At 42.2% G+C, this 22,708-nt stretch overlaps 1 protein-coding gene across 2 annotated transcripts in view; it reads left to right on the top strand.

The window, feature by feature from the left end:
• Positions 1-22,708, top strand: part of RBM26 (RNA binding motif protein 26) — an 86,678-nt gene that overhangs the window by 25,498 nt on the left and 38,472 nt on the right. For both annotated transcript variants that reach the window (XM_044429667.1, XM_044429666.1), the window contains exons 10-15: positions 480-588; positions 1,032-1,191; positions 1,824-1,988; positions 3,524-3,655; positions 8,158-8,229; positions 15,349-15,477. In XM_044429667.1, the coding sequence (XP_044285602.1) occupies positions 480-588; positions 1,032-1,191; positions 1,824-1,988; positions 3,524-3,655; positions 8,158-8,229; positions 15,349-15,477 (767 nt within the window). The remainder of the gene's footprint in view (positions 1-479; positions 589-1,031; positions 1,192-1,823; positions 1,989-3,523; positions 3,656-8,157; positions 8,230-15,348; positions 15,478-22,708) is intronic.

The following is a 22,708-nucleotide window of genomic DNA, read 5'->3' as shown; positions in this document are numbered from 1 at the left end:
CATGGGGTTGTGCCTGAAAAGAGTTGGGGAAATTTGTGTTCAGGAGAGGCATGAAGAAGGAACCTGTAAGGCACTCCTGATCTACCCATGTTACATCTGTACTGTGCTTCTGTAACATCCTCCCCCACCTCTTGTCTGTTTTTATATTGAAAAATATCAAAGGAATCTCTTTCAGGCTGCTAGTCATAAGCCATCTGCTAAATATCTAGAGTTGAAAAGAAATTTTGCTTTCTGGGCAATGTATTCTGTAGATGCCCTGTGGGGGTTCTCACTTTTCCTTTTGAAGCATCTGTTTTTGGTATCTGTTGGAGACCACTGCTGAACCAAAGGGACCTTGGGTTTGAAGAAGTACAGCACTTAGTATGTTTCCAAAAATGCAGTAAGTCAGCTGATGGTAATAAGGAGAGAAATTCCTACTAAAAAATGCACAGACAAACATCCTTTAAAAATTAATCAGTGTACTCTTTTCTCCCACACAGAAAAACCTCCTAATAAAAATAGCATGAGGATAGTGGTAGATTCTGAATCGCGAAAAAGAACGATTGGTGCAGGTGAAGGTGTTCCAGCAAAGAAGAATTGGTTTGATAAGTGAGTAGCTGTTAGACCTATTATGTAATAATGTGTAATCTTTTAAAGACTCACGTCCCTTTGAGGTCTTCCAATTAAAATAGTTGCTTTTCGTTTGGAAACACTCCTCTCCTCCCACATACATTGATACTCACAATGGAAAAGTTGTTTTATTTACCACAGGCTGCTTGATGCACACTATCTTCAGCTATCTGTACGTGGTAAGCACTGTGATAGTCAGCACTTGTCCTTACTCATTGACTAACATATATTTGAGTTAGATTATGGATGCAGCTCAAGTAATATAGGCCTTTTAGTTGTTGCCTGATCACTCTTGATTTATTTCTAAATGAGGAAAGAAACTTACTCTTCCTATTCTCTTCATTCTTAGAATAATGTTAGTGATGTTCATCATAGGAATTGTAGCAGCCCAATGCAATCCTCAGGTCATTGTTGTATTCCAGGCAAAACTTTAATAGAACAAACAGTCCAGCTTTCCAGAAGAAGGTGCAGTTTGGAAATGAAAATACCAAACTTGAATTGAGGAAAGTTCCTCCAGAACTTAATAATATCAGCAAGCTAAATGAGCACTTCAGCAAATTTGGAAATTTGGTAAACTTGCAGGTGAGTAATGTCTGACAATTTTCTTGCTTTATTGGAACAGCATTATAAAACTGATGTGCCAATTATAATTTGGATCATGAAGGTGCTTTAATAATGAAGATCTGAACAATAATTTGATGTGTTCTTAGCATAAAGAGAAACGATTTGTTCTTAGTATCTCCACAAAACAGTGCTTGGCTTTTCTACATTTATCCCCCCTTTCCTCATTCCCGTTGCCTCTGTCACTTAACAATATCAGCAAACCTAAATGGTCCCTTAGCACCCTTGCTTCTGTTCCTGCTACCTTTGTCTCCTTACTGCAGGCTTCTACCAACCACCTCTTAGAGGAAGGGTAAGCAATATTCAGGCTGCATGCATCCTTCCCCAGCCTGCTGAAGTGTTGAATTTTAGCAGTGTTAAAAAAAGGAAAAGAAAAAAGTCTGCATTTTATGCTTAAACCAGAGTGCCCCGAGGAGTGTCTAACCTATTTTAATGTAAAATTGTGCTCCCCCAACACTTCTAGGAGTGCACTTAGACATTGCAATAGATTTTGCTGATGCTACTAAATAGTGTTAGAAAGTTCTCCCATTTGTGCTGTTCACCTGATCATCTCCAAACGACTATTACTACTTGACTATCATTGAAAATCACAGGTTGCCTATCAGGGAGATCCAGAAGGTGCTCTCATCCAGTTTGCTACCCATGAAGAGGCAAAGAAAGCTATTTCAAGCACAGAAGCAGTGTTAAATAATCGGTTTATCAAAGTTTATTGGCACAGAGAAGGCAGTGCTCCGCCAATGCCAGCTTCAGTGCAAAAGGTAAAGGGGCTAGAAACTTGCTTTGTTTTGATAGCCCATTTAAACTAAAATTGTAGCACATCTTGTACTGTTAATTGTACTGTAAATTGTGTATATGAGGTAGAACTGGCCACTCATGGGCCTTTGTAGCAAAATTACTTGAACTTTCTTTAAGTAGTTTTACCCCTTGCCCCAATTGTGGTCCTGTCAAGTTTAATGACAAATATTTTCAGGCTTTGAGAAACAAAAATATTCTACATTGCTTTCTTTTGAGTTCCTTCCTTTGGGTGACAAAATGGCAAGTTATCTGAGGAATATGATGAAGTTGCCTATCTACTGTATGTTAAACTCATGGCAGCAAATCATATGACAGTTTTAAATGGAGCATGGAAGTTATTTTTGTTATTTCGATGACCCTATATGGCAGTCATATATCCTGCTATTTTAAAATAAAATTTCTTCTGTTTCTTTAACAAGACCAAGTCTGTCTGAAATAAATATATACTTAAAAGTAAATTCCTCTGATTAAACCAGTTGAGGACCAGGCTTCAATTGCTTTATAAATCCCAGTACAATATGTATCAGTCACCATAATTTGTGAAGCATTAAAAGTACTTATAGGAGAGCATTTTATAGGGAATGGCAGAAAATAGTAAATATTTTTACTGGAAAGAAAATTGAAGGATATTAAGATTTCTCAAAAAACAAAATTGTGAAGAAAGGAATATGAGAAAATATTCTTCGGGCATTTACAGGCTTTAAAAAATTGCATTCTCTAGAAAACTTCATTGATAGGAGATTGCTGGTGATAATGCTTTTCCTTGCTAGCTGTACTGTAGCAACAGCTATACTAGAGATGTCTGGAAAGCCAGTTTTGGAATAAATAGAATTAATTCTGTCCTCACCCGCAGGCAAGTATCTGCTGCTCAAATATTCTTCCAGAAAATAAGAACAAAATATAGCAAGATAATTTACACATTTGAACCTTTTCTAGAAGATAGTATATTAATTGCTGTGTGGATTTCCTTAATAACTATTATAAAAATAAGATAGCAGCCTGGTTCAGATAGAGCATAATGTTACAGAAAAAAGCCCACAAAGTCTCTGTCTTGTGCAGGGAGGATTTTTATTTTATTTTATTATTTGTGCTAAGTATGGTTTGTTGTGATGTCTGAACTCCAGAAACTATGATTTATTCCAGCTGTGATTAGGCAAAACAAACCATTGAACTGGGAAGATTTGGAAGACAATTTTCAGTTTTAAATTAATTTATTTTTAGAATTGAGTAGATAGTTTTAGGTCTGCGGCCTTATAAATCAGAGTACTGAAAATAGTAATACTTTTGCTAAAATATATAATCTTTTGCTAAGCATAATTAACTATCAGTTAAATACTCCTAATTTACAGAGCATAGTAAAAAATGGGAATATATGCACTTATAGATACATATCTAGCAACTATTTTTTTATTATTATTATTATTATTATAACATTTCTATACTTTTCTTTCAGTCAAAGTATTTATATACTACTAAGAAGATTTTCTTTTCTTTTAAGGTAATACAGCCCTTAACCCAGCAACCCATTTTACCTATTGTGAAGCAGTCAGTCAAGGAACGATTAGGCCCAGTACCTGCCAGTAACATTGAGCCTGCTGAAGCTCAGAGTGCCAGTACAGAAGCAATTCAGGTGACTATAATATTATATGTATAACATTTTATAAACATTAGATAGCAGTAAAACTAAATGTCACTTTCCTAATAGGCAAAGGCTTTTTATTCCCTATACATGGGTGACCTTTAGTAATCATAATTGTATTTTTGAATAAAACCCAAGGGTATGCAGAGAGTTGGCAGGGGGACTCTCATGCCTGCTGGCCTCCATTTTTGAGGCCTCGTGGAGAATGGGTGAGGTTCCAGAAGACTGTAGGGTGGTGTCAGTGGTCCCAGTCTTCAAAAAGGGTAGTAGAAGGGACATGGGGAATTTCAGACCGGTTACCCTTGTAGAAAAGACAATGGAAAGGCACATAATAGTGAGAGAACTAGTAACCCTAGATAGGGAATGGAGGTTGGCGGCCACACAACATGGCTTCCTCAAAAACAGGTCCTGCCAGATAAACCTTGTGGAATTCTATGACAAGTTTGCGAGGCTGCTAGACAGAGGTGACACAGTGGATGTGGTTTACCTGGATTTCAGCAAGGCCTTTGACAGAGTGCCTCATGATACCATGGTTGAGACGTTTAGGAATGTTGGGATAGACCAGTGCACTGTCCAATGGATTAGAACATGGTTGACAGACCAAAAGAAAGGGTAAGTATTAGTGGGGAATCATCGGGATGGTGGCTAGTGATGAGTGGGGTACCCCAGCGCTCAATCCTGGAACTGATCCTGTTCAGTCTTTTCATCAATGACCTGGAAGAAGGGGTGACCAGTCTGCTGATAATATTCGCAGATGATACTAAAATAAGGGCAGTGACCACAACTGAGGAGCAGGTACTCCAGATCCAGTGTGAGAGCCAGTGTGGTGTAGTGGTTAAAAGCATGGGACTGGGACTCAGATGACCTGGGTTCTAGTTCCCGCTCAGCCATGGAGCCAACTGGGTGACTTTGGGTCAGTCACAGAGTCTCAGCCCAACCTACCTCACAGGGTTGTTGTTGTGGGGATAAGATGGAGGAAGAGAATGATGTAAGCTGCCTTGAGCCCTTTGTAGGAAAAAGACAGGATATAAATCCAAAAAAATAAAAAATCCAGAAGAATCTGGACAGACTGTGCGAGTGGGAAGGTGACAACAGGATGGCGTTCAGTGCAGATGAGTGCAAGGTATTGCACTTGGGGCATAGAAATGGGTGTCATTGGTTGGGAGCATAGGAATGGGTTAGGGGACAAGTGCTAGAGAACACCACTTATGAAACGGATAACGAGGTACTGTTTGACTGCAGGCTAGACATGAGTCAGCAGTGTGACGCAGCAGTCAAGTGGGCGAACAACACCCTTGGTTGCATAGCCAGAAGCGTGGCTTCTAGATTGAGAGATGTATTATTACCACTCTATACGACTCTGGTACGCCCACACCTGGTGTATTGTGTTCAGTTTTGGGCTTCACATTACAAGAAGGATATAGCCAGGTTAGAGTCAGTGCAGCATAGGGCCACAAGGATGTCAGGATTGCAGGGAAAGCTGTATGAGAGGAGACTGAGGGAACTGGGTCTCTTCAGCCTGGAGAAGAGGAGACTCTGAGGGGATTTGTTGCAGACATATAGGTACGCGAGGGGGTGTCACACGGAGGTGGAAGACCTGTTCTCGCCTGCAGAGGAGAGCAGGACGCATTCCAAAGGGGTGAAGCTCAGGGAACCAAGGTTCAATTTGGATACCAGGAAGTACTTCCTGACAATTAGGACCCCAAGGGTATGTAATGGGCTTCTGTGGGAGGTGGTTGAAGCCCCATAGCTGGGGGTCAGACTATATGGCTTGAGCAGCCCCTTCTGACCCACTGTGTTCCTATGATATTTGTGTGCAAATCAACTGATATCAAGTGCCAGTATCAGATGACATTAGCATTTTCTCTTCAACCTATAAAAAGTCCAAAGACCACAATATGGGGAAAATATAGTATAAACTAGCTTGTGATTTAACATTGAGTCCTACAAATCTTATGCAGCCTGGTAGAAAACATTAACATGGCATGCTTGCTGCCCAAAGCCCCACAGATGAATAAAATTAATTGATTAGCCATTTTCCTGAATGCTCAGGACTACGGTTGAAAATGTTGTTTGTATTCCTGGAGGCAGTCAGGTTTTTTGTCATACTGCTCTTTTGCCCAACCTTAGGAATGTTTTACTCTTGTGCCATTTCTTTGGCTTGTGTGTGGTGCCCATAAGCACAATTGACTTGTTACGTTCTTCATACCCTGTTGTTCCTGGTGTACAGGAATTAGAACACGTCTTTGGTTCTGCATACATTGTGTATTGTATAGTGGTATTATCAGATCTCTGTCTCTCAACTCATTTGTGTATCTTCCTAGTTTTCTCTCCCCCTTTCCCAACACTTAGAAGCACACTGGGGCAGGGTGTAGAATTGGATCTCTAAACCTGCTTTTTGAAGTCTCAGCTAAAAGCTCAACTTTTTTGGTCTATGGTATGGCACATTTGCAGGAGATATACTTTGATAAGCTAAAGTTGTTTTCTTTCCTCCTGTACTTTTCCATCTAAATAAAACAACACTAATGGCAAATGATACTCTGCTAAGTCCAGTAGTCAAGAGCTGTAGTTCAAAAACTGTAGCTGTAGTGCTGCCTTTGTCAGTGGAGCCTTATAATTATGTAGAATTGCTTATATAGATTATGGATGCAATTTTAGGGGAGCAAGGTTTAATCTTGCATGGGTGGAAGTAAGTCTCAGTTGTTGGACACAGTAGCAAGCAGTGAGCTCCAGTGCAGAGCTTGGCTAACCATGTTTCACTAACCTTTCTCCTGGCATTGAAGAGCTACATGTGTACAGTACAGCAGCTCATTTTACAAAACGAGTTTGCCACAGTTTGTTCTGGAGCTGAACTCATATGGCCATGGTTGACAGGTAAATTGCAGTGCTGCCTTGAAATATCTATTTTATGCATCTAATGGAGATATATTTTGGACAGAGATGACTTTCTAGAGCTGAATTTTTGAAGCAACATATGCAGCTATCAGCCCATTAATTAGTATTATTGTATTATTACTTTCATTTATTTTTCCTCTTGTGAGGAATCCAAGGCAGCTTACATGGGTCTTCTCCACTTCATTTTATCCTCATAACAACCCTGTGAGGTAGGTTAAACCAAGAGTCTTTGACTGGCCTAAAGGTACTTGGTGAGCTTCATGGCTTAGGTGTGGGCTATAACCCAGATCTTCCAAGTCCCCAGTCTAACAATCTTAACTACCACACCACCTCTCAGATTGAATTCATTAAGCCAAATATTCAGGTACAGCTTCTCCCACTAGTTGACTTTCTTGAATTCTTGTATCCTGTAGTCTGGATCACCTTAGATCAGATTCCTTTTGCTTGGCAAGACTGGGAAGAAATTTATATTATGATCCTAACTGAAAGAGTTTCAACCTTTTCATATTCCTGTAGTCACATGTGAGAGGAGAGGGTTGGAACATTAGCAGTCTGTGGACTAAGTCTTAGGCTTTGGAGTAAGAGGAGGAGGACAGTTGTATACTGTAAGACTGCCTTTGTTGTTGGACTGTCCTGAGACTTTTATGTATACGACAGGGTACAAAAGTTTTAAATAAATAAATACAACACCTTGGTGGCACCTGCATCATATAACTGGGAAAATATAAAACCTGCTTCTGTGTGTAGCAGTCAGCTACCTAAATTGACCTCCTTTTATTCCATTCTTCTCTTTTCTGCCTAGCAGATGCTGTTGGTACTACCTTCTCTCTTGGTGTCAATTCATATACTTGTTTGCATTATATCTGTTCACAGCCTCTTTCCTCTCCAAGGTTGCTACTGTATGTTTGGGGCGGAGGTGACACAGAGCTTGAATCTACATACAGGAGCAGTATGGTGTCTGCCACAGGACAGTTTGTCCATTATTAGTAGTACAATAATACTAATTAATGGGTTGATAGCAGCCTCATCATTCTCCATCCTGGGCTCTTTCCAGACATTTTGTGAGCTCTGGGGCCTTCTTGATTTGCTGCTGACAATAATTCCCATTCAAACTCTTCGTATGTCTGCCTCCCCTAAACATCCTGCAATGCAAACAGCTCTTGTAGTAATAGAGAAAGGTGTGGTACCATGTTGATGTGATGATGATGCTCTGCCTTGACATCCTTGCTGAGAGGATGGGCAGATGCAACTGACTTCCTGAAACCTGCTGTACCCAGTAAGGAAACAACTTCCTGACCATCACCATGACAGCTAAATTGGGGCTTCTTGCTTTCCTGTGTGGCAAGCACTGCCTCTTGCTCTTGAAAACTGCAGGAGGCTGTGCCAAACCCAGCTCTCCACCCTGCCTGCTGCTTTGGACACTTGTGAGCCCCTTTGCTTGTTTAGTCATCCTAACTGTAGTGTACTTAGAAAACATCTAAAATTGAAAGTACTTCAGAAATGCTAGCTTTGTGTAGATTGCTTTACACAGCAATGGCTGTGACTGATTTGAAAATACATAATTATTAATCCTTAAAGAAGTACTTCTTTTTTCCTAGAATGTTACAAAGCTGTCTGTGAAGGACAGATTGGGGTTTGTACCTAAACCACCTATTCCAACTACTGAGAAGGTAAGTACATAATAGTGCTTGCTCAGTGAACTGTCAAACTGCTGCATTATCACTCTTACATTTTGCAAATGCAAAATGGCTGCATGCAGTTTTAAAACTGGTAATAGAATGCTGACATAAATTAAACCTCTGATAAAGTTGATGAAGTAGCTGTGTTTGTGTAGGTATCTTCAACAAAACTAAATTGCGGTTATTGGTATGCATTTCAGGAGAGGATTGTTAGCAAGGCTTGCTTGAGTTTGCATGGAGGAGGACCTTTAAAATGGCAAAATGATTATAGATTGGGAAATGTCCTTTGGTGTGGTGGGGAGGATGATCATTTCTTACTGTGATCCTGCCCCATTGGTACTCAGTGGTGGTTGGACCCACTGAGGTGTGCTGCCTCATTCCCAAAGACCTTGAATGCTCTTGGCAAGGGGTCAGTCACACTGTATTTTACTTGTGGTATTGCACCTTTATTTCTTGCATGGTCTCCTTAGTTATGTGACCTGCATTCGGTCCTGCCTGAACCTATGCTATTCTGCCAGATGAAACTACATGATAGAAAGTGTATATACCAACTAAGTAAACTGGGTGTAGCATCTTAGATTACTAATTTCATTTATTGCTTTGATTCTAGGCTTAGATTCTTTGGATTGCTGAATTAATATGAATGATGGGCCTCATGATCATTTATCTAGTTTAAACATGTCCATATTCATATTTGTTAGAATCTGTGTAGCAAAAAGGACAGGGGAATAGTAACAGGGGAAGTCTTTAATGGAGAACTTAAATGTTTGTGAGTACAGAAAATAGCTTTTGATAGTCTTGAATGCATTTCTTCTGGCTCTTATCAAGTAACTTATCAAAGCACAAAAACACACCTCTCCACTTACAACTATATCATCTCCCATATAAAACCTATGACTTGTTTTAATAAAGCTACTTCCATATATGAGGACACAAAATACCATCTACTACTAATTTTTGAATTTTGGATCCTTTAATATGCAACGGCATGAGAGAAAAGATACTGGTTTTCCTTTGCTATTCTTTTTGTGGAGAGAACAAGGACTATGCTAGGCTTCTGAAACAGATAGTTAGTTCATCCTGGTACTTTTGCAAGTTTAATTTCCTCTCTGAATTAAAGCTATTTATGTCTTTGATTTTGTGCCAGGTGTGTAAAAACAGCCACCAGCTGTTCCATATTTGTTGCAGATCAGAGTAGCCCACTGTAGGCATGCTTGAAGAATGCAGAGTTGCATATTCCAGAGCATATCACCTGATTTACAGCTACTTAATTGATCTGAAGTGGTGGAATCCACACTACATTTTTGAGGCAGTCTAAGGGCTGCATATATATAGACAGAGACAGAGATAGAAGTTTTTTGCCAACATGTCAATCATACTGGCACATCATCCTGCACAGGGATCGGTGTTCCGGAAAAAAAAGATGGCTGCTGTTAAGTACTCATAGATAAAACCAGCTTTTTATCTATGGAGCTGCTCCAGGTTGCTAGAAAACTTTAGTCATAGAGGCCCATTTATTTGCTCCAAAACTATAGAATGTGCTTCCAAAATAATTATGTTTGGCTCCCACGCCTGTGGCTTTTGGAAAGGTTGAAAGGACACATCTTCTTTAATTAGTCTTTTATATTATGTTCCTCCCATACAGTCCTCTGCCTAGCAAATCTCTCTTGAAACTGAGAAAAGTTTAAAAGCAATTTGGAGTGTATAATGGAGATCTTACATTTAAAGGGAAAAAGTAAAAATCTTGTTGGACATCTCTAAGCCTTAAGTAAAGATCATTAGGAAGATATGTTTTTGAGTTTTTCTCTTGCAGGCGTTTGCCTGGAGAAACATTTCTCTCTGGAGAATTTGTTCTTATAAAAAACTTTGTAGCCTTATAGTAAACAGTTAGATGGGGAAGAGGGAATCTCCTTCAGTTGTACTGATACAATTTCCTAATGAAATTTAGACAAAAGAGTATTGTTCAGTGTTTTGTACATGTACTTGGCCTGAATTGGTTAGAAACAAAACTCTCCCCATGTCTGATTTACTGGTGGCTTGTAAGAGTTTTACCTTCTCATGACTTGCTTGTTTGAGTTACTGCCTTTTGTTGTTGTTTTTAATGAAACAATATTGTATATTGTACATATGTGGTTCTTCTTAGGCATATGATAGTGGTATACCTATAGCGAGTCACTGATAGCTGGGGAATTAGCTGCTCTCTGCAGCCTAAAATGCCTCACACATGTCTTGGGCTTCCCCCCAGCTGATCAGCTGTTATCTAGGACAGGGATAACAGATTGTATGTCTGCCAGTGATTCCTGTGCAGAGTTGGCTGATGGGGTCAGGCTTTTAAGTTTGCTGCCTTCCCAAAGATCAGAATTGCTGGGATGTGGGACAGCGATCTTAATTATCACCCATGATTCCTGTGATCCAATTGCCTGATCTCAGTAGGCAGGAAAGGAGGTTTAAATTGCTCTGTCCTTGCATGCTGAAATGTTGGGAGGTGGGGAAAGAATGTATGCACATGGCTGTGTACATGCACACCACACTTGATCCACCACATATTGGAACATGTGGCCCTCAGGGCCAAAGCAGTTGCCTTTCTCTGGAATAGGTGGCAAAATGCACTTCGGCTAAAGAGCTCTATGGCTTTATAAATGAGGCCATTGGTCAGCACGTACAGTATTCATCCAAAGAAAAGTGAGAGAATTGGAAGTATCAAATTTTTGTAATCAGCAGGTGATGTTGAATGGGCTGACAGTATTCACTGGCTTAAAAATCATCCACAACATGCATGTTGACAGAGGGACATGTTAATGAAGATCAGGTGCCTATTCATGTAGCTAGCTGTTCTTCGTCGTGGCCTCTGTGCATCACACATATGGGTGCTGTGCCTGCACAGTGCCTAGGTCGGAAAGATTAAAAAGCTAATGGTTTTTAGCAGGAAAACTCCGCTCCCCTCCCCCTCAGTACTATATATAGAGCAGAGTGTCCGCCATTTTCTCAGTCTTTTGTGACCGCCGTTCGCTGTGCCTTGTGCCTGTTCGCTCTCGCACTGACTATCTTCCTTGCTACTTACCGCTAGGACAGACAAGTGTGGCCACTGCCTGGCTTTCACCTAGCAAGCCAGGAAGAACCGGGAGAATCATCTCCGTAAACTGCTCTGGGACCAGGCCCTGATGCAGTCAGACCAGTTGGTCTCAAAACCTGGCTCTGCTTTGGCCGCGCCTCCTCAGCACTCTGCCTTGGCCGCGCCCTCTCAGCGCCCTGCCTTGGCCTCTGCTGTTCCTTCATCATGCCCTTTGGATGAAGGCACTTCCTCAATGGGAACCCAACAGCTTCCTTCCCCCCTACTAAACAATGGGAGAAGAGAAAGCACAGCAGCTCCGATAAGTCCTCTGGCCATAAGAAGGCGAAGAAGGACAAGGAGGATAAGCCGGCTCAAAAGGGGAAGAAGCCCAACCACTCTAAGCATCGTGGTTCGGGTTTGTCTGGGCTCTCGGGACCGGCGGCTGCTACGGTACTGACCCCATCGGGACCGGCCCTGCAATCGGCTAGGCAGGTTACTCCGCTGGGATCCCCCAGACGCGTTGTATGTGCCAAGAGTGCGTCCCCTCGATGGTCTGAGGCGCCGATGCGGGAGTCTTATCTCGGATGGGGAAATCTGTGACTCCCCACCGAGGACCCGCTCACCAACCCCGATGCCTCTGTCTGGTCCGGCTGCGGAATCTTTTCCACCTTCTCGACACCGAAGCTTCTCCGCTGAAACACATCGAAGCCGCTCCGCTGAAAGGCAGGCCCATGACTGGGACCGACCCAGCTACGGAGGCTTCACGGGCTGGGGTGAATATCACTCATTCGGATATTACCCGTCGGCACAGGACCATCCATCGCCATCGGTCCCAAGGGAGGCGCCGTCCACTTCTGGTCATGGAGAAAGGAGGCACCCCACTTCACCGGGGAATTCATCATCTAACGAGCACTACTGCTATGAAGGCAACTCGGATGAGTCGGAGGTTGACTCTATCTCCCCTGATGTGGCCATTACCTCCCAAGGCCCAGGGTCCCCAGATGAGTCCCACATTACTTTTGGGGAGCTCATGTCTAGGCTTGTTCGGTCGCTGGAGATCGAGGCACAACATCGCCCCGGTCCCAGCACCGATAAGTTCTATGACATCATCAGGGGGGAGCATTCAGCGGCCATCGTATTGCCCCTTATTACCACGTTTCGCCAAGCGATGGTTCAGCCCTGGGATCTACTGGCTCAGCCGCAGGCCACCTCTCGTCAATACCAGGCAATGTACCGGGTTTGGGAGGACGATATTCCATTCCTCCTACGTCATCCGAAACTGAACTCAGTGGTGGTCGAGTCGTCCCAGAGCAGGGAAGCGAGGGGCCATACAGCCCCCCGTGACAAGGAGGGCAGTAAGATCGATATGCTAGCACGCCGAGTCTATGCGGCCTCTGGACTCGGCCTCTGCATATCAAACTACGAGGCGACACTTGCACAATACCAATTTTTTATCATGCAAAAGTTGGAGAACTTCGCCTCCTCCCTGCCTTACCACCAAGCGAACTTGACCAAAGTTTTTATAAAAGAAGCGATGCAAGTGACCATACAGCAACTTTCAGCTGCACGGCATCATGTAGACACTGACTCCAGGGCCCTAGTCGGTGCCATCTCCCTCCGGAGGCACGCTTGGCTAAGAAGCTGCAGCTTCCCGGAGGAGATGAAAAGGAGAATTGAGGAGAAGCCATTCATTAGGATGGGACTCTTCCACGCTAAGACGGATCGCAAGCTTAAGTCAATTCACGAATCGCGAGTGACAGTGCGTCGTATGGAGATCCCAATGTAGCAAAGGTGTAAGTGGTCCTGGTCCCGCCCATCGTACCGCCAGCAATTCCAACCATGACAGCAGTACCAGCAGAGTCAACAGCGCAGAAAGCAGCAGCCACAGCAACGCTTCTCTCAGGGCCGTCGGCATTTTGATAATGACAAGCACCAACGCTGACGGGCCCGGCAGACCTTTCCATCTCTCCAACTCCCACCTTTCCCTCTCCCTTTTGGGGATCGGCTCCAAAGCTGACTCCCCATTTGGGAGTCCATCACATCTGATCTGTGGGTTTTATCCATCATACAGCTCAGATACAGAATAGAATTTGACATCGTTCCTCCGTCGAGCCCGATCTGATTTACACCTTGCTCTTCGGTATTGCGAGATGAAGTTTGTCAACTACTTCGTAAAGGAGCGATTGGACAGATCTCTCATTCTGAGGGACTCCATGGATTCTATTCCAGATATTTTACAGTCCCTAAGCAGGACGGTGGTCTCCGTCCTATCCTGGACTTACGAAACATTAATAGGTTTATCAAGCCTAAGAAATTTCAGATGACCACTCTTCAAAATATCCTTATGTTCCACTCTTCAAAATATCCTTATGTTGCTGAGGAGAGAGGATTGGTTTGCCTCACTGGACTTAAAGGATGCTTATTTTCACATCTCAGTTCATCCTTGTCACAGATGCTTGTTACAATTCACCATCGGTTCCGACATCTTTGAATTCAATGTCCTTCCATTCGACTTGCCACTGCTCCAAGAGTCTTCACAAAGTGCCTGGCTCTGTGTGTACATATCTGCGGCTTCAGGGTATCCAAGTGTATCCTTATCTGGACGACTGGCTTATTGTTTCCCAGACTAGGGATTGCCTTCTGTCAGCGGTCCATACAACTTGATCACGTGCAGAACCTTGATCACGTACAGAGTCTTTTAGACGCTCTAATAGACTCTTTGTGAAATATTCAGAACAAGACAAAGGCTCTCCAGTCACGTCTCAAAGACTATCGAAATGGATTGTTCAAACTATTGTGTTGGCATATCAACTATCAAAGATAGACTTACCTGTCTCTCCTCCGAAGGGTCACTCTACACGAGCAGTAGCGGCATCATCTGCATTCGTTGCGGGGATCCCGATTCAGGATATCTGCAGAGCTGCAACCTGGGCTGCTCCATGTACCTTCGCCAAGCATTATCGCCTCGATGTGCGTGCCAGACAGGATTGTTCTTTTGGCAGAGCAGTCCTCTCAGCCATTCTTCACTGATGACACCTCCCTCCTCCGAGTCTGGTAAGCTTGCTAGTCACCCATATGTGTGATGCACAGAGGCCACGACGAAGAAAAGCAGGTTGCTTACCTGTAACTGATGTTCTTCAAGTGGCCATCTGTGCATTCACACAACCCACCCGCCGGCCCTGCTCAGTGTCGGTGAGTGGATTCGTCTGTCGGTACCATACTCTTATAGTCATGGTATGTATATTTTAAACTTATTCTAATACTTTTCTCCCGAAAGGGGGTGAATGATCGGTCGTTTAAAGACTGAGAAAATGGCGGACACTCCGCTCTTTATATAGTACTGAGGGGGAGGGGAGCAGAGTTTTCCCACCAAAAACAGTTAGCTTTTTAATCTTTCCGGCCTAGGCACTGCACAGGCGCAGCACCCATATGTGTGAATGCTCAGATGGCCACTTGAAGAACATCAGTTACAGGTAAGCAACCTGCTTTTTTCCATAGTTTATATAAAGTACAGTGGTACCTCGGCTCACGAACACCTCAGTTCACGACCAATTTGAGTTGCAAACAGAAATTTTTGAAATTTTTTCCTCAGGTCATGAACTTTGCATCAGGTGACGATCGTGATCACACCATCTTCCCTTCATGGGCGTGATCACGGTCGTGCTCTGGAGGGGGGGGGTAGATGGCCGTGATCATACTTGGGGGGAAGATGACCGCAATTGCACCTGTCTTCCCTCCACGATCGCGCCCGTCTCTCCCCATCCCTGAGCGTGCCTGTGATGGTGCCCGTCTTCCCTATGATTAAAAAAAAAAAAAACCTTATTTACATTGAACCTTATGAGGAAATTTGACTTGGCTTATGACCAATTTGGGTCACGACCAGAGTCGTGGAATGGATTAAGTTCGTGAGCCAAGGTACCACTGTATACAAGGTACCACTGTATACTGAATGTTGAGTCAGCAGATGTTTCTGTTTAACTTGACCTTTGTACTTAAGGTTTAAGCATGATTGCTGTCTTCACAATCACAGCATAAAATAAAACAGTTTCCTTCTGTAGGTCTTGTCGACTTCTACTGGCTTGACAAAAACAGTGTATAATCCAGCTGCATTGAAGGCAGCTCAGAAAACGTTGCCTGCTGTTAACACTTCCATGCTAGATTCTAGTGAAGCACAGAAGAAAAAACAGGTAAATTTAACTATGTATTTCCATCAGTAGTTGATTTTGTTAGTTACCACATCTAATATATGTATTTCTTAGAAATTCTTAGAATTTGTAAAAGACCAAATTACCTTTGTTCACTGGGATCTTTGTTTCGTTTTAAAATTTAGTTTATCAGTTGCAATTTGAGATGTTTATTTGCAACACAGACTAAATTTGAAACTGATTGCATGGATACATTTAGGAAGGAATGTAATTTTTTTTCTTTTATCAAGAGGTAGCAGCTTGTTACTCAGGTACTATTCGAATAATTCATCTGCCTTCTAGGGTTACATGGCCCCATGTTGACTTGTTTAGTATTACTTTGATCATCTTTTTTTTCTGTGATTCATATAGAATTGTGTTTACAGTTGTGAGTTTTGGATAAAAGAAGCATTTCTTCATTCTGTGTTTCTGCTCTTACTCTGTTAGGAAAATGAGTAGCACTTGCAATTTTCACTCTCCCCTCTCTTTCCGTCTTTTTCTTCTCTTTGGAGCTGACTGTAGCTACTAACAGTGTTTACCATCAAATCACACATTGCAAGTATGGTTAGAAGTGGTTTGTAAACTTGTGTTCAAGCTATCTCGGGAAAACATGGATTCACATGTAATGCTGCACAGGCATTATAGAACAAAGAGGAGGAAGGAAAGTTGAACGCGGAAGGAGAGAAGGATGGGGGATATTCCACATGAGCTGTTGCTATCTTCTAATTAGGGCCTCAGATTTGCCTCAGTGCCTGACTTCCAGTACTGTGATGTTAGCTACACACATAAAATCATCATAGATTCTATCTGGCCTGCTGCAATACTTTATCTTATATCTGTATGGTCAAGAGATCACAAAAGAGGCTCCTCTAGAAATAAAGGTATTATATTTTAATAGTGTGAAATACTTTTCAGTGCCAATATTTCCTTTGTGTCATAGAAACATAGAAACAGAGCGAGTCAGAAGGGGCCTCCCGGGCCATCTAGTCTGACCTCCGGCACCAGCCGGCTCCGCTCACAACATGCCCACCATGTGGACGTCCAGCCTATCCTTGAACAATGTTACAGTATTATCCATTTTCTGATTTTGCTAATGTACTCCTTTGTTTTATGTATTTGAATTTATATCACTCCTTCATTTATCTCACTCTTCTAAACAATCCTGATTTTTTCATCCTTTTTTAAAGGAAAGATTATCTGCCTTGGCTCTTTCTTTACTCTAAACTTTTTTGTATTTCCATATTCTTAGAGATTATCTTATTTCCATTTCTGCATGATTAGGATGAGGATGAAACACTGTTATACCAATATTTTCTGTAAAATGTTTATGGTGTTTTTTATATGACAGATTTGTTGTGAACAGATTGCATTCTGCATAGTATCCTTCTGGAATACATGTAGTACATAAAACTCTGTAAAGGGGTGTATAAGCTTATGTTAAAATTAAAAAGTTAGAAATGTTAAATTTTCATCCAAGGAAACAGATTTATCAGCTTATACTTAGAAGTTATTAGTCTTTGAAATTTGTTAAGAGCATGAACATTTGCTTTTAATGTTTGGGCAGGAGATGAGGATTTCAGTTGAGCAATATAGCTAATAAAGTTTGTTAGCCTCTGTGATTCATTCCCATATGTAATATTTTGTCATTTTGGTGACCTGTTGCAATAGCAGCATAGTAAAAATTCCATAGATCTTGATCTCCTTCATCCCTACCACCAGAATCAAATGAGTAGCATACTGTCATGCTTGCTGTATGCTGTATGTAAGAAAAAGAGTGAGTCAGAAGGGGCCTCCCGGGCCATCCAGACTGACCCCCGTTTCTAGCCGACTCTGCTCAAGACATGCCTACCATGTGCATTTCCAGCCTAACACCTTCACCAATGGGCCTTCACCTATACATTTAGGTTCTAAAGTTGATCTTTTCATTAGACTATGGTAGAAAATTCCTTGGATGCAACAAAGAAAAAGACCAATACTGCATATTGCATTATATTTGCAGTTGGTCGAACTTAATTGTATATAAGAACATAAGAAAAGCCATGCTGGGCCCAATCACTGGTCCCTCTAGTCCAGCATTCTTTTCACACAATGTCAAACCTGCTGCCTACAGGCTTCCCTCGAGTAAAATGAGTACAACAGCTCACTCCTGCAGCCTCCCCTGCAACTGTTGTACACAAGCAGAATGCATCTGCTGTTAGAGGTACTACATAACCATTAAGACTTGGTAGTCATCACTACTTCCTGTTGCAGTGAATTCCATAGTTTAACTATGCATTGTGTGAAGAAATACTTCCTTTTATCTGTCCTGAATCTCTCACTGGTCAGCTTCATCAGATGATGCCAAGTTCAAGTATTATCAAAGAGGGAGAAAAAGTATCCCTCTATCATGTTTCTTTTTTTCTGAGCTAAATAATACCAGCTGTTGGAGCTGCTCCAACCACTTGATCATTTTGTTTTCTCTTCTCTGTGCTTTTTCCAGCTTAGTAATGTTCTTTCTCATGTATGTGGACATTTTCATTGAATGGATACTACAACCTCTTTCTTGATCGGTCATTGCTAACTCGAATCCTACCAGCCTATACTTGAAAGTGATATTTTCTGCCTCAACATGCATTACTTGTTTACTTGCTTACATGGAACTGCATTTATCATTTTAATGCCCATTCTCTCAACTAGGAAAGATCCCTTTGGACTCCTCACAATTCTTTCTGGTTTTAACTACCCTAAATAGTTTAGTATCCATAGCAAACTTGGCTGTTTCACTCCTCTCTCCAAATTCTGGATCATTTATTAAAATGGCTGAAAAGCATTGGTCCTGATGCAGAATGCTGTGCATCTGATTATGTTGTACCAAACTGATAATGTTAGACATTTAAATATTTTAAATGCTTTTTAAACACATGTTACATATTTTTGTAAGAAGGTCAACAGTTACATATTTGAGCTTTTAACATACTCAGTTTATCAGTAAGGTTGAAAACGTTGTCTTTTGTCACCATTATCTGCTTTAATTCCTCAGACTCCTGGAATGCATACACCCAAGAACAAGAGACTGTCCTGAATTCTTCATTCAGTTTCTCTGAAGTCTATTTATCTTTATTTAGTGCTCCTTTAATTTCTTTATCATCCAATGATACTGGCTAGTTTCTTTCCTTTGATATATTTGAAGAATTCTTTATTATTGGCCTTGGTGTTATGGGCGATATACTGAGCTTTATTTCTCCCCTTTTATCATTTCTTATTGTCTGCTTACCTCTCCCTTGAGCAAGTTTGTACTCTACTTTGGGAAAGCCTGAAGCCTTCTTGGCTCTAATAGCCTCCTTGATATTCTTCCTTATCCAGCAGAGTCTTCCTAAGAATTAAATACCTTTAATTTTTAGAATTTAATGGAGTGGAAATATGCTTTTTTCAATTTTGTCAGCACCTGTTCTAGAATTGATATTAAAAAATGGACATGGACATAAATGTGCTTCACCTTTTTACACAGAAAAAGCTTAAATGTTTTTGATATTGATAAAGTTATGTTAACAGCTTACCTTTTTCCTGTTTGTGCTTCAGATTTGTGGGTTTTGCCTGTAAGTGCAACACTTTTAGTAGAGAAAACTTGCTATTCTGCATGAACACAGTAAGTTCTGTTTAGGAGGGGCTAAATGATTCCATGATAGATCACATATTTTGCATGCTGAAGGTCCTAGGTCAGACCACCAGTAAGGCAGGACTATTTGCTTTTGAAATCCCATACAGTTGATGTCAGTTAATGTCAATAATACTGGACCAGATGAACCAGTGATATACCTCAGTATAAAGGAGTTCTTTGTCGTGGTCTCTGTGCATTCACATATACAGTATATCACAGAAGTGAGTACACCCCTCACATTTTGTAAATATTTGACGGTATCTTATGTGACAACACTGAAGAAATGACACTTTGCTGCAATGTAAAGTAGTGAGTATACAGCTTGTATAACAGTATAAATTTGCTGTCCCCTCAAAATAACTCAAAACACAGCCATTAATGTCTAAACCGCTGGCAACAAAAGTGAGTACACCCCTAAGTGAAACGGTCCAAATTGGGCCCAAAGTGTCAATATTTTGTGTGGCCAACATTATTTTCCAGCACTGCCTTAACCCTCTTGGGTGTGGAGTTCACCAGAGCTTCACAGGCTGCCACTGGAGTCCTCTTCCATTCCTCCATGACGACATCACGGAGCTGGTGGATGTTAGAGACCTTGCGCTCCTCCACCTTCCGTTTCAGGATGCCCCACAGATGCTTGATAGGGTTTAGGTCTTGAGACATGCTTGGCCAGTCCATCACCGTTACCCTCAGCTTCTTTAGCAAGGCAGTGGTCGTCTTGGAGGTGTGTTTGGGGTCGTTATCATGTTGGAATACTGCCCTGCAGCCCAGTCTCCGAAGGGAGGGGATCATGCTCTGCTTCAGTATGTCACAGTACATGTTGGCATTCAAGGTTCCCTCAATGAACTGTAGCTCCCCAGTGCCGGCAGCACTCATGCTACCCCAGACCATGACACTCCCACCACCATGCTTGACTGTAGGCAAGACACACTTGTCTTTGTACTCCTCACCTGGTTGTCGCCACACACACTTGACACTATCTGAACCAAATAAATTTATCTTGGTCTCATCAGACCACAGAACATGGTTCCAGTAATCCATGTCTTTAGTCTGCTTGTCTTCAGCAAACTGTTTGCGGGCTTTCTTGTGCATCATCTTTAGAAGAGGCTTCCTTCTGGGACGACAGCCCTGCAGACCAATTTGATGCAGTGTGCAGCGTATGGTCTGAGCACTGACAGGCTGACCCACCACCCTTCAACCTCTGCAGCAATGCTGGCAGTACTCATATGTCTGTTTCCCAAAGCCAGCCTCTGGATATGATGCTGAGCACATGCACTCAACTTCTTTGGTCAACCATGGCGAGGCCTGTTCTGAGTGGAACCTGTCCTGTTAAACCACAGAATGGTCTTGGCCACCATGCTGCAGCTCAGTTTCAGGGTCTTGGCAATCTTCTTATAGCCTAGGCCATCTTTATGTAGAGCAACAATTAATTCTTTTTTTCAGATCCTCAGAGAGTTCTTTGCCAGGAGGTGCCATGTTGAACTTCCAGTGACCAGTATGAGGGAGTGAGAGCGATAACACCAAATTTAACGCACCTGCTCCGCATTCACACCTGAGACCTTGTAACCCTAATGAGTCACATGACACTGGGGAGGGAAAATGGCTAATAATGCCCAATTTGGACAGTTTCACTTAGGGGTGTACTCACTTTTGCTGCCAGTGGTTTAGACATTAATGGCTGTGTGTTGAGTTATTTTGAGGGGACAGCAAATTTACACTGTTATACAAGCTGTATACTCACTACTTTATGTTGTAGCAAAGTGTCATTTCTTCAGTGTTGTCACATAAAAAGATATAATAAAATATTTACAAAATGTGAGGGGTGTACTCACTTCTGTGATATACTGTATGGGTGCTGCAACCTGCACAGTGCCTATGCTCAGGAAGCTCTCTCTAGCTAAGCCTAGAATTTATGGCAGGAACCCTGCCTCCCTTTCTCCTTTATATAAAGAGGCAGACTCTCTCCCATTTTCTCAGTCCAGCTGGAGCTTTCGATTTCCTGAGCCTTTCCTCACAAACCCTCGTTTTTACTTCTCAACTCTCTTTACAAATATTTCTCATTACTTCTGATTTCTGCTCTCTGATTTTCTTCATTCTCATTCTCAAAGTCCTCCTCTTCCACCTTTATCCCTCAAAATAAAATAAACTGCTTCTATCATTACTTGTTCTTGCATTTCTCTCTTCTTCCTCCTGATGTCGCTCAAACCTGCGTTTTGGAAGTGTGCTGAAGGTGGCATTAAGATGCCCTCAATTGATGGCCATTCTCTGTTTTTTTCTGCTTGGGCAAAGAACATAGAGTGGACAAGTGTCCACACTGCCAAGCCTTCATCAAACAGGCTAGAATGGAATGGAGATGTGAGAGTGGGCTCTTGGTGCCATGAAAGATGTAACTTCCGATTAGAGTAAAGGCCAGTGAGAGGCAACTAAAGGGAGAGGACACTAAAAAGAACTGGTGCTTTGGGCAAGCCAAAACCAGTTTCAATGGCTTCCAGACCATCTACTGCATCCCATGTGCCCAAAAAGCACAAGGAGAAAAGAAAGCATCTGGAATCTGAGGAGCATAAAGTGACCAAGAAGCCTCATAAGGCTAAACATGGCAAAACATGTCCAGGCAAGTAGAGACAGGTTCCACAGAGGAGTCTGCATGTGAGTTAGAGTCTGAGTCATAATCCATCAATATGGACAGCAACCACCATACCGCCAACACCATCAGGTTGGTGCCAGATTTGTACAAACCAAGAAATGGCCTGAGGCCAAAAGAGATACAGGGCTGATGGGCAGTACAAACTAGTCTCTCGTCTAACATCCTACCCTCATTTGGGGACTGCCTAAGTTACCATCTTCCCACCTGGGAATCCAACACTTCTGACCAATGGGTACAGCATGGATACAAAATTGAATTTAAGACCTTACTTCCTCTCGGATTGGTCTGCTTCACTCCTCCTCCTCCTGCCATAATGGAAGAAGTTGCCAATTTACTAGTAAAATGGGATACCTGACCAGCAGACCAATCTGAAGCTAAGCACAGTTTCTATTTGCGTGACTTCACTGTTTTGAAAAAAAGATGGTGGTCAGCAGCCAGTTTTGGATCTGCGGGGAGTAAACCATTTAATTTCACCTAAAAAGTTCTGAATGGTCTCCCTGCAAGGCATTATAGTGCTGTTACAAAAAGGGGACTGATTCGCATCCATCTATTTAAAGGATGTGAATTTTTACATCGGTATCCATCCCAACTATACCTGCTTGCTGCATTTCCATATTGGTGCCAACCCCTTCAAGTTCAAGGTGCTACTGTTGGGTCTCCCTACAACACTGAGGGTATTTACCATACACAAGGCTCCAGTGTATGCACATTTGCAACTCTGGGGGATACACGTTTACCCCTGCTTAGACATTTGGCTGCTAGTAGCCAACACTAAACGGTACTTATTGTGGTCAGTCAAAATCATCTGCACTATTTTTAACTCCTTGAGTCAGTATATTAACATTGAAAAATCCATGCTTGCTCCTTCACAGACCATCCTATACATTGGAGCGGTCCTTGGTTCTGTGTTGGCTCAAGCATACCTAGTCCGAGACTGGATGGAGAAGCTTATGACT

Source organism: Varanus komodoensis, unplaced genomic scaffold (assembly GCF_004798865.1).
Source record: "Varanus komodoensis strain SLA01 unplaced genomic scaffold, ASM479886v1 scaffold2, whole genome shotgun sequence".
Taxonomy (NCBI): Eukaryota; Metazoa; Chordata; class Lepidosauria; order Squamata; family Varanidae; genus Varanus; species Varanus komodoensis.
The sequence above is the reverse complement of the archived record's forward strand: the minus strand, read 5'-3'. Positions and strand labels throughout refer to the sequence as shown.